At 39.5% G+C, this 11,907-nt stretch overlaps 1 protein-coding gene across 3 annotated transcripts; it reads right to left on the reverse strand.

Moving 5' to 3' along the window:
* Nucleotides 1-529: 529 nt before the first annotated feature.
* Nucleotides 530-10,261, reverse strand: LOC107565765 (probable G-protein coupled receptor 146). Of its 3 annotated transcripts, none has more exons than XM_016251039.1 (2): nucleotides 9,974-10,261; nucleotides 530-3,180 (listed from the first exon to the last, which is right to left on the reverse strand). In XM_016251039.1, exon 2 carries the CDS (start codon nucleotides 3,136-3,138, stop codon nucleotides 2,137-2,139), a length of 1,002 nt encoding a protein of 333 aa, XP_016106525.1. In that variant the 5' UTR covers nucleotides 3,139-3,180; nucleotides 9,974-10,261; the 3' UTR covers nucleotides 530-2,136. The 3 variants fall into 3 exon arrangements, with proteins under 3 accessions (XP_016106525.1, XP_016106526.1, XP_016106524.1); XM_016251040.1 differs by having other exon boundaries at nucleotides 9,966-10,261; XM_016251038.1 differs by lacking the exon at nucleotides 9,974-10,261 and adding an exon at nucleotides 8,915-9,489.
* Between the last annotated feature and the right edge of the window lie 1,646 nt (nucleotides 10,262-11,907).

An 11,907-nucleotide genomic window follows, 5' to 3' on the forward strand; every position in this document is an offset into this window, starting at 1 on the left:
TAGCCAAACTCAACTTGTTATTGAAAGAGTTCATTATGCTACAGAATGCGTTTTTCAGAAATGAAGGCAGTTGTCAATCGAAGAACAAGCAGAACATGTCTTTCACAGTACTAATGTCTGTGGATGTTGCTGCGCTGCAGATGGGCAACTAAACAAAATGTTTCTGCCAAAGGCAGGTTTTGCTCCTGGGCCCTGGCACTATTCTAAGGCTCGTACCAAGCAAGAAAAATATGTTTTGTCTTCTGTGGCATAAACTATTTATTTTCTTTTTGTTGGTATGAATGAGTGAGTGTAGTCATCCATACCTGTTTTGTTGATGCAAACCAAAACAAGCTTCATCATTTGTCATCTGGAAAGCTGTGATGTTCTTAGATGTGGGGAATCAATGAAGAGCCAAGCAGGATTATATTCATGTTAGTTTATTGAACAAGTCTTTGACTCAGTATGGGACAGAGGATGAATGACACTTTAGTATCTAAATAAATCTCTGAGAAAATAATACTGTAATCTAAAATGGCATGTTTTTTTCCCAGTAAATCTCTGAAGTACAATATATTCACATTCTTAATATGATACATACTGGCATTAGCACGCTAACAGCCATAACATTGCGATTTGATGCTGTTTCATCATTTATGATTAAGGGTTAACTGATTTTAATCCCCTTCATGACTTTAAATACATTCTTTCCTTTGCAAACATGAGTGGATTCAAATGACACTTCTTCACTCTTCCATTCACATACAGTGCTTTCTCTCCAATATATACTAATTTTGCATCCACTGACTCGAGAAAAACAAGAGTAAAGACATTTTCGATAATAACACCATTTACTAGCTTAAACTGTACTATTTCTCATCCTGCCTCTGAGTATTATTTTTTGGAAACGTCTACAATTTTCTCTCAGACTGAGAGCATTGATGCATATCTCTCTATATATGCATACAATGAAATCGCTCATGCAACTAATCTCAATAAAAACAATCTCTTTTAAATATGCGCACCAGAAAGGAAATGTTATCCCAATGTGATTCATCGCTTAGAAGCACTGAAGTCCGATCAGTACTTTCAGAAATCAACTGTATATGCTCCAGTACAAATTTGAGCGGTTTTACCGAATAATCTACTGCATAGAGCTGTTAAATGAAACCAAATATATTTGATTGTATCAACTGGACTTTTGCGACTTGGATTCACATCTCGAAACATGAATTGTTAACCACTTCCTCATGGTGCACGGATAATAATTACAGTAGTAAACAGACTAATGATTGAAAAGGTATTGAATAAAGATTAAATCTCTAACTAGTTGACCTTAAAACTGTGATCCATTGTCTAGTGGATCATTTCTATAGCTTCCTCTTAATAAGCTATACACATTTGATTGAATTTAATATGGCTGAACAGCTGTGCAGTTATGATGCACATCACCTTAGCAGCAAGCACTCGAGAACACACACTCACAACCACCAGCACGCAAACACACACAATCTTTCCCACTCCATGATATCAGTCTCATTGGGTTATTTCTGAGTGCTGTAAAAGATGGTTAGACCATTCCAATGTAATGCCCGTTGGTGTGTGAAATTGAGGTAATTATATTGCATTTACTAGCATCTACCAGAGAGGTTTTATAGAAAGTGTGACCAGAAAACTCAATCCAGACTGAAGAGCTTATGCTGTTGTGGATCACAACACAGACAGCCTGGTGTGAAATATAGCCTTGAGCTAAAAGGGAATAGGTTGGTCTAAAGGCATCACATTAGAAGGCTATGCCACATATCCTGTAACAGATTACAAACGTTCAACATTTCCCCCCTCCACTGAAAGGACCATCAGATGGTTTGAGATTTTCCTCAGGCCCAAGAACCCAAAGAATAGACATAGCTTACACAGAAACAGCACTTAGTGGTTTCTTCTTGGTCGCCCATTCATCGCAGAGATGGACAAATAAAGTTAAGTCGTTAAATGTTACGGAGGTTCTACAATTTCACAGAGACACATACCACTCCTTGTGGTGAGCAAATACTTCCTTTCAGCACGCAATATATATCCAGATTCATGTGCTGGCTCTACTTCTGTGGATTCGGAGTAAGTGCCAGTGAGGGAGAAGCAGGTCTGACTGGACACGAGCCTTCATGTAACCACCTGCTGTACTGCTGAGCGTTCGTGAGGGCACGATTGGTCCCCGCAGTGCAGCCTCTTCAGAAGCCGCTGCAGTTTATGGGAAAAGTTCTTATTCATTTGCCTGTACATGAGGGGAATGGCGAAGCTACTGCAGAAGGCGAGCAGCTCAGATAAACATCTCAGGAAGAAGTATGTGGTAAGGTGCTGCCTGTTGGAATGGCTCCCAGGAGCTCCGGCCACTGTGTGTACCAGTAAGGTCATGTAGTATGGAGTCCATAGAAGAAACTGCATGCACACGGAGGCCAGCAGCAACCTGTGGATGGATGGATCGAGCCTCCCAGAGTCCTGGTCCAAAGGGGTGGACTCCTTCCGGATCCGGAGGATTAGCACGACTGCATAAAGCACTGCCACTGCCGGCACCACGTACCCAATGAACATCATGATGGCGTCAGCCGCCTCTTTGTTCTGCATCTTGGAGCACTCGATGATTTTAGTGGAGACGTGGTTGCACACGTAGAAGAGCAGCGAAGAGAAGCTGGTGAGAATGGCACCGCCCCAGATGAAGCCGCAAACGTGCTTGGTGTTGTAGACACTGGACATGTAAGTGCGTGGGAGAGCTCGCTCGATGTAATAGTCCAGACTGAGCAAGGTTGTGGAGTACATGATGACCAGAGAGGAGATGTTGAAGAGAATGAGAAGGGTAATGTAGAGCTCGTTGTTGTACTCCCACATGGGCCAGCGTGTAAAACTGGGCCCCAGAAGCTCTACTGGAGCCACCAAGTTGAGCACCAGGCCAGCAATGGCTATGTTCACAAAGTAGACATCAGGCATGGTCATGGTGACCTTGTTGGAAAGGTTAACCACCACCAGCAGGGCATTGTAGCAAAGCCCCAATGGAAAGCAGACGATGAGATACACAAGAGAGAAGATGGACAGAATGAGTCCAAAGTCCTGGCAGAGCCGGAGGTCCACGCTGTCGTTCGTCTCATTGTAAACCATGCAGCTCCACATTTCTAGATTTCCAAAGGTGTCCGATCCTTCTTTCTGAATCAGCTGTAAAAAAGGAAATGAGCAATGTATCAATGGGTTGGTTTGGTTAAAAATTAAAAAAATGCATTTATTAACCGACGGGATAAGGGGTGTCCAATCCTGCTCTAGAAGGGCCACTTTCCTGGAGATTTTAGCTCCAACCCACTGCCTGGGAGCTTCTAGTGATCCTGAAGGTCTTGATTATCTGGTTCAGGTGTGTTTAATTAGGCATAGAGCTAAACTCTGTTGGAAGGTGGATCTCTAGGAGCAGGACTGCGCACCTCTGGTGACACCCCTAGACACCAAGATGATGAATAGCTCACAGATACTCTCCTGTGATCAACTGTTAATTAAAATTGTATTTTAAAGGTGCACTAAATAATTACATGGCTTGTCTTTCTAAACAACTGATCCGATAACATTAAGCTATCTACTGCCCCCACCAGCTCTGGAGCTACCACAGCATTTATTAAAAGCGGACTGAGTTGAAATTTGCAACATAACATATTGATGTACTCTGGAAAACTGCTAAATTAAAAGAACATTTGCAGGTTTGTGCAAATTTTTTCAAATGGCAAGACAGCTAATCACATGATCTCAGCATGGTGGTCATTCCTTACACAGAGTAACTTTATAAGCCATTGATATGTACAGACAGCCTATAATGACACAGTGCACCTGTAATGCTAAATATTAGCATTTTCCATGCTTTTAGTGCATTTTTTGATCAATGGCTTTGCAAAAACCTTCTTGATGTTATACCATCACACGGAGTAGAAAACTGAAACCATGCATAAACAGCACAGGCATGGCATGACCATTAGATTAGAAGAAACACCGCAAATGTAGCAAGACCCTAAACCAGAGGTGTCAAACTCAATTTCTGGAGGGCCGGGGCCCTGCTAGCCTGACACCCCTGCCCTAAACCAAGACAGCAAGACCCTAAACCCAGGGATTTCATCTCAGTTACCACGTGCCATTGAGGTTCATGTTGTACCAAAAAAGGAGCAGCATTATATGTCATCAGGCATTTCTTTCCATAACAATAGGTTCCACCTCTACAGCTCAGCACCTTGGCTCGTTGGGCGGGGACAATGCACGTGCTGTGACCAAAGGATGGCATAATTCAGCTCTGAGACTGTGAGGCATGGAGATTTATGGCATGAGATGTGACATGTCAAGGGTGCAGTGGATGCACAGTGTGAGGTTTGAGTTCAGAGTGAGGTCACAGCGCGGGCACATGCAGAGAACTGCTCTGCAGTCCACTCATTAAAACATAATGACATAACGCTCTCCCTGAACACAATGTGAGCACTAGCCTCACTTTCATATTAGCCTATGATGACACACAGGCTACATTATTGTTTTATTTAATTTAACTGGCTTTCTGGACTTTTTATTTAAAAGACAGTAAAGAGGGGAAAGTTGAAGAAGAAAGAGTCAAATCTGAACCTGCATTCCCTTGAACAACAGCTCTTTTTATATGCGATGAGTATGTGTGCTAGTCACAATTATTTGTCCTTAGTATGTTTATAAGGGATATTCACAATCATTGTGCACTTTCCATTCACACATACTCCCATCCAAATTAATTTTAAGTGACTACAGAATATATTTTAAGAGAATATATTGCCTATAACAACATCAAAAACAACAATTGAATGAAATCATTTATTGCAATTATTTGCATGACAACTGTCAGCCAAAATTGTAACAAAAAAAAAACTAAATTATTTATAAAATATGCTCTCCGAGTGTGTACAAATCACACAGCTATTACATAAATAAATAAAGGAACACACACATTATTTGAGAACAACAGTTTTAGGAACATTTTGCTTACAGAAGGCCTCTTGCTTTTGTGTGCATGTATTTGGTTGTAGACCTGGAGTTTTCCCAGACAATGCTGAGCACATCTGAGCAGACATAATGACTGTTGAGTGAGTGTTTCTCTGTCTGCTTACATAACAGTCACAGAGGGGCTGTTTTGGCCTGGAGACAGGCAGCCACGGATTGCTCCTCTATGGCTCTCGCTAGAAGGTGGAGACAATCATTTACCCTTTTCACCTTGTAGTCATACACCTATAGTGAACCAGCATGTGTTTTTTCGTCAACAGCTCTGTATGTACACGCAGCACTTTATGTTGTGGTCTAACCTGTATATAACTACCAGTATATATCTTCACGTCTACACTTAAATGGGTTAAACTCATCTGGAGGTAAAACTTGTAAAAGCTAAACTGTTTTGCTCATTGGCATGAGACTCGGTCCTGTTGGCTACAGGTTGGGAACAGGAGAAAAGGACTACCGTGGGAAAACAAGATGTAATGATGTGGTTTTTAAAGGGCAGGTGTAAAAGTCTGACTCCATGATGCTTCCAAGGCCATGTCAGCTTTTCCACATGAATTACTTTCAAAGAAACAAAATACCTTGCAAAAGGACTTCACTGCTATGCTAGCAAACACAATAGAGCAGCCAAGACTAGCCACTACCTGTGTCCCTATCTCTCACTTAAAAACATCCTCCTGTTCATCATCCTGTTCCCTTCCTCCACTTTTTGTGACCATGGCAACCAATAGTGCAAATAAGGGCAGTACTGCTGAGTTTCAGTTGCAAACGGTTAAAAGCCTCCATGTTTACTCATCCACTGAACCATTTTCATCTGAGGATAGGTCTTCAGACTGCCAGCTGCCCATAAGGGATTATAATAATACTTATAAATTATAATAAATAATCTTTTCAAAATCAACTACTCATTTGGATGTCTGAACGATAAGTTGACTAGTCAGCCTTAAGACAGTCATTTATAGTAAGAGCCCACAACAGTCATGGTGAATTTTCAGCAGCATTACTCCGGTCTTCAGTGTCACATCATCCTTCAGAAATCATTCTAATATGTAGATTTGCTGCTCAAAAACATTTTGATATTTTTGTGGAAACTATATTCTATTTTTTATGATTTTTTACCAGAAAGTTCAAAAGAAAAGTATTTATGGTTTGAGATGCTGAAAAATCAGAAACAGAAAAGCAAATGTTTATAGACTAGGAATAAAACGTATATCTAGATGACCTTGGTTGCTGATTCTAGCATTAAAGCATCACTGCTAAATAAAAACTGAATTTTCAGCATCATTACTCCAGTTTTCAGTGTCACATGATCCTTCAGAAATCATTCTGATATGCTGATTTGCTGTTCAAGAATATTATTATAATCAATGTTGGAAACCAGAATACAGTTTTTCAGGATTCTTTGATGAATAGAAGGTTCAAAAGAACAACATTTATTTTAAATAGAGATGGTTTGTAACACTATACATATCTTTACTTTTGATTAATTTAATGCATCCTTGCTAGATAAAATAATTTTCTTTTTTTCTCTTGAATAAATGTATTCAAATCTTACCAACCTCAAACCTTTGAACGGTATTATACATTTTTTAGATTAGAAATTTTTTTTTTTAATCTAAAACCAAATCATAGTAATCTTCTAGCTGGTTGATATAGTCAACCACCCTGCTCATCCTTACTGTGCATCCCTGCTTTGCAGCATCTTGTCTCTTTCAAAAGACCATGACCAAACATTGTCTAGGCTGGCAGACTAAAGCATTCTTGAAAGGGTGAAAAGGTAGCTGACATCACGGCTTGCTGTAAAGCGTGTCATTTAGGGAGCCGTTCTAATTCTAACGCTTTCAGCTCATGGCTCACATACACGAGCAAGCATGCCTGCAAAGGTAAGTGTCCATCAACTCCACCGCACAGTGTACCTCTCAATGACCCCTGTTATTAATTCTACCTCCCTCACACAAACAACAAGACATCTTGGCTGACCTTGCATCTGGATGAAAAGTGCTGTGGGAGTAAAACTAAATGCACTTGACACTTTCAGAGAAATCAACCCACCGCCGAGCAGATGAAAAGAGGGCTGCTCCACACCCCTCATATCCCCGCTGGAATGTACAGCAAATTCTCAGAATCGGCTGAGTGATGTCACATGATTGCATTTTCTGAGCTTTGTGTGTGTGTGTGCTGCGAGGGTTTAGGCAACAAATAGTAAATGAAGATGAGGACTGAGCACTCTGCAGTCAAATAATGTCGTGCTACAATAGATTTCTCACTTCTGCGTTTCAGCTGCAAGGATTTAGAAAACAGAAAGCAGACTAAGAGGAAAAACAAGTATCTACAGTCAAAAATGTAGGGTTCTGCATTTTGTAAATAGAAATGATGCAAACAAAAAAAAATTTGCGAGACATTTCAAGTGAGACATTTTTCAAAATTTCACACATAAAAATGATTCACTGTAAAAAAAAATATTTAAAAGACTAAAACAGAGAAGAACTGTAAATGATTTAACATCATATTATATTTACTGAATAATTCTGCCAAATTTTGGGGTTTCAGAAGTAAAAACTATGAATTACCATATAATTTATTGTGAAAAACAGAAACTTTCCCAGAAGTCCCTGTGTTACACAATACACAACACATACAATTATATTTAAATTTACTTTTGTTTTAGTTCATTATATAGATTTAATTTTGGTTTATAAAAATAAATAACCAGTTTATAAATATAAATAGTTTTAATAGTAGGCTACATTGTGTTTTTTGTGTTATATCTTCTGTTATTTAGTTACTGTTTACTGCATCATTTTAGCGTCGTGTATGTTTGTTACTCTGATGTATGATCAATATACCATCCTGTAATACCAGAAACAAAGTCATCCATTTTTTTACAGTGAATTTCTGGCAACAACAACTGCCAGTTTTTTAACAGTAAATTTAACAGGACTTTTTTTACACTGCGAAATGACATGAAGGTGAGGAAATGCTTGTGCCTCTCCATCATTGTACAGTGCTTTAACTTAGCAGCCCTCTTTCTGCCAATTGCGACAGGCAGAAATAAGTAGTGGTCATCTTGTATAAAGTGTGCCTGATAAATATTCAAATAAAAATATTTAAATCATCAGCTGAAAATGTAAGTTAATAAATGGATACTCAACCTTGTGAGTGCGTAATTAAAGTCTGTCTGGCTTGAAAGTGTGGGTGTTGCAAAGGGACCTTACGCATTCTTCATCATAATAATTTTATTCAACACTGCCTTGACCCAATTCAGTCTCTCATTCTCCCACAGCAGCCCCATTTATTCTTTTCACCACCTACAAGCAACAGGGCAAACGATGACCTGCAATACTTTCCTGAAGTTGCGAAACACCAACAAACAATGTCTCAATTAAACCTCTGGCACATATCTGTATTAGTCTTCCTGACAGCACCTCAGTTGGCCTGACCCCTGGGACGGCATGTTCTCTCAGCGCTTCTTTGTAAAGTCATCAGCAGGAGAGATCACTCTGGGTGTTTGCGTACCACGTGCATGGATTATCGCCAGCTAGGCAGTCTTGAACCGACACAAACAAATTCTCGGTGCAAGAGCATTCTTGGTTACACACACACACGGATGATTTGGATAGCACAATTTGGTTATGCATTACTTTGCTGGCGAACATTACATTTTGGTGTGTACATCATATCTTGAAAATGCTGAATTGTGAGTTACTGGGGGCAGATCAATATTTTTTATAAAAATAACCAATGATTTTACATCCAACTGATAATGTTATATTTGGAATGAAATATCTGCACTGAAGAGAACATGAGAGATCAAAGTTGACAACTGTATGAGAAAATTGGATAACAGGTTATGTAATCCTCTCATGTCCAGCTGGACAGTCCAGACCGTGTTGGAGAGTAAAGCACTCACTAGTGTCTTCAGGCAAAGAGGCATGCTTTTCTCAGCTGTCTCATATGACGTCTGCGATCTTCAACAGAAAGCATAGGCACACTGCCATCCTCTTACAAGTCCTACATGGACCTGATCCAACGGTAATGTAGACTCTCTAGGGTTTTTGGTTGTTTAGGCAATAAAAAAAAAAGAAGTCCGATGTCACTTCCCAGCAACATCATTTGTACACAGATATATTGCAAAATAAGCCAATGTGACATAGTATGAGACTAAACTTCAGGCAAATGAAAAACAACAACAACATGGTAATGCGCTTTTCCATTTATTTTGCTCCTTAACACAAAATTAATGGGATTAAATGTTTGAAAACCTCGAAATCTGCCGCTCTTTCTAAACACATACAACACAAATGAGGTTTAAATGCAAATAAAAGACGTTTTTGATTACATTTAGTAAATATTACACTATAACACACCGTTTTTCATATCAAATGTCACTGGTCATTAATCAGTCAATAAGACTTAATGAGCAACTTTCACAAGTTTAAAATCAATTTACCACTTTTCATTTGTTAGCTCATTAACTGACTCACTACCCCGGTTTGTTTTTATTTTCAAGAAAAAAAATTCAAAGTTAAAATTGAGGACCTAGTGTTCAAATGTAATACGCAATATATATATATATATATATATATATATATATATATATATATATATATATATATATATATATATCCCCATAAATGTCAAAACTAACCTTTAAATGCTTTTTTTTTTACACATACAGCGGGGAAAAGTCTAATAAAAAGATGCGTTTATTTGACTGAACAGTGAATATCATTGGTTTGTTTTTCATCCGGGCATTACACGTTTGAGTTTAACCTGTCTGATGTTGCGGTTTTACTTAACTGTCACAAATAAACCACACTTCGAGCGGTAAACTGTTAAAAAGTGTCAAACATGAATCTGACTGATTTGGCGAGCTCTCCCATCACTGCTGACGAAATACACCGGGTTAAATGCTTTTTTTAAAACAACTTTAAACTCAATATAGAGAGGTATTGGCTAACCTACTCACCAGAGGATCAGTTCTTGGCACTGAGACAGCTCTACGGAGGCATCGGGTTCTGCTGTATTTCCATTGACATTTCTCCTCGGATACTTTGACAAAAGCTCCCAAATCGGTAGCTAGACTACCAGGACCTCGTGTAAAATTAAGTAAGTAAAATTGCGCTCGATCAAGGCGCCGATATGTGGCGTAAGCACAGTTACAGATGGTATATTCGTCTGTGGTCCGTCAAAGCTTGTTCTGAAAAGGGGAGGACGCTGATGATCTTACTATGAATCGAGTGGTGCTGAACTCTACAGTGTGTACACCCGTCACGTGACCCTCCCCCACAGTCCTCTTCAAGAGGCCCGACTGCAAAATTTCGAATCCTACTAAGGTAAACCTTGCTTTTTAATATTTATACCGTAAACTTTCGCTATTGGACAGTAACACAGTAAATACGCGCGTGTCTAATTAATATTCATTAGGCAGGCGTTCGCTATTGGAAGGTCACCGAACAACGCCTGCGTAGGGTAATTCATATGCATGAACCAAGCCTTTGCCCCTGGAAGGTTACCAAGTCACGTAAGCGCAACCTTCTTAATATTCATGAGCTTAGCCCCAGCCGTAGTAGCATTAGTAATTGCGCTTAATTCGCAGTCATTGGACGAGTGGAGCGGAGGGAGGGGTGACATACAGCAACTTTCAACAGCACACTCACTATCTTTCAAAAACATGCCACAAAAGCAGCTTTGGGTCTACAGGTCAGAGGATTACGGATCTTGCAGTACTATTTATTTAGACCATTTTACAGCGGTAGCCTGGATGAGGAAACTAACCTACTTGCAGTTGATTTTATTTTCATAGACAAGAAACTCACTCAGGTCGGTTTTGTTTGGTAGAAAAGCCTCAAGAAAACAACTATATCAGAATATAGAGACGTAGAATGTGACTGCTAGCAAACAAACTTAAATATGCTTAAGATTTTAAATGTATTTAGTATAGTTTAGTTGGTTTAGGTTTTATTGCTTAGTCAAAAGCCTTTGGGCTATTAGATAACTGATTTGTAAAGGTGCATTCGGTATTATTTTATTTATTTATTTAGCAAACTAATAAAAGGAAAAATTGAAGAGCACTTTTAGGAAATAGACTTAAATGAACTGGTTTTATTCTACATCAGGGCTGTCCAAACTCGGTCCTGGAGGGCCGGTGTCCTGCAGAGTTTAGCTCCAGCTTGCCTCAACACACCTGACTGGAAGTTTTTATGCCTAGTAAGAGCTTGATTAGCTGGTTCAGGTGTGTTTAATTAAGGTTGGAGCTAAACTCTGCAGGACACCGGCCCTCCAGGACCCAGTTTGGACAGCCCTGCTCTAGTGAGATCACTTGACCAGTTGTGTCACGCAATTGACTGAGTTACTGATATTATAATACTATGGCAGTGTCCAAAAATAGCATACTTTCTGAGTAGGTACTTGTTTTGAATAGCCTAGTTCAGGGATCCTCAAATCTGGCCCACGAGATCCACTTTCCTGCAGAGTTTAGCTCTAACCCTAATCAAACACACCTGAGCACGCTAATCAATGTCTTCAGGATCATTAGAAAATCACAGGTAGCTGAGCTTGATCAGGGTTGGAGCTAAACTCTGCAGCGCATTGGACCTCCAGGGCAAGATTTGAGGAACCCTGGCCTGTTAGAAAAGTATGTTCTAGTTTTGTATATAAATTCAATCCTGATTACTTCATACTGCATTCATCATGTTGTCGTAGTCATGTGACCTGCCAGCGTCATTTGCGCATCTTCACTGTCATTCACAACTCCTCTCCGGTGGCCTCATGGGATAGTAAAGTGTACATTAGATGTGCACTTCATAATCTTACCGGAAGTAGGTACCTTTTGCCTACTGTTTTATAAATACTGTGAATTCAACATACTCTTTTCACTGTTATTCACTTACTATAAAGTTG

The sequence above is a fragment of the Sinocyclocheilus grahami genome, unplaced genomic scaffold (assembly GCF_001515645.1).
Source record: "Sinocyclocheilus grahami isolate Dianchi unplaced genomic scaffold, SAMN03320097.WGS_v1.1 scaffold1025.1, whole genome shotgun sequence".
NCBI lineage: Eukaryota > Metazoa > Chordata > Actinopteri > Cypriniformes > Cyprinidae > Sinocyclocheilus > Sinocyclocheilus grahami.

Bases quoted from the DNA above. Each gene is read 5' to 3' on its own strand.
- LOC107565765 (XM_016251038.1), bottom strand. From the start codon at position 8,938: ATGCCTCTTTGCCTGAAGACACTA. The intron at 3,181-8,914 runs GTGAGTGCTTTA...CCTTTTTTACAG, and splicing joins CTCTTTGCCTGAAGACACTA to CTGATTCAGAAAGAAGGATC.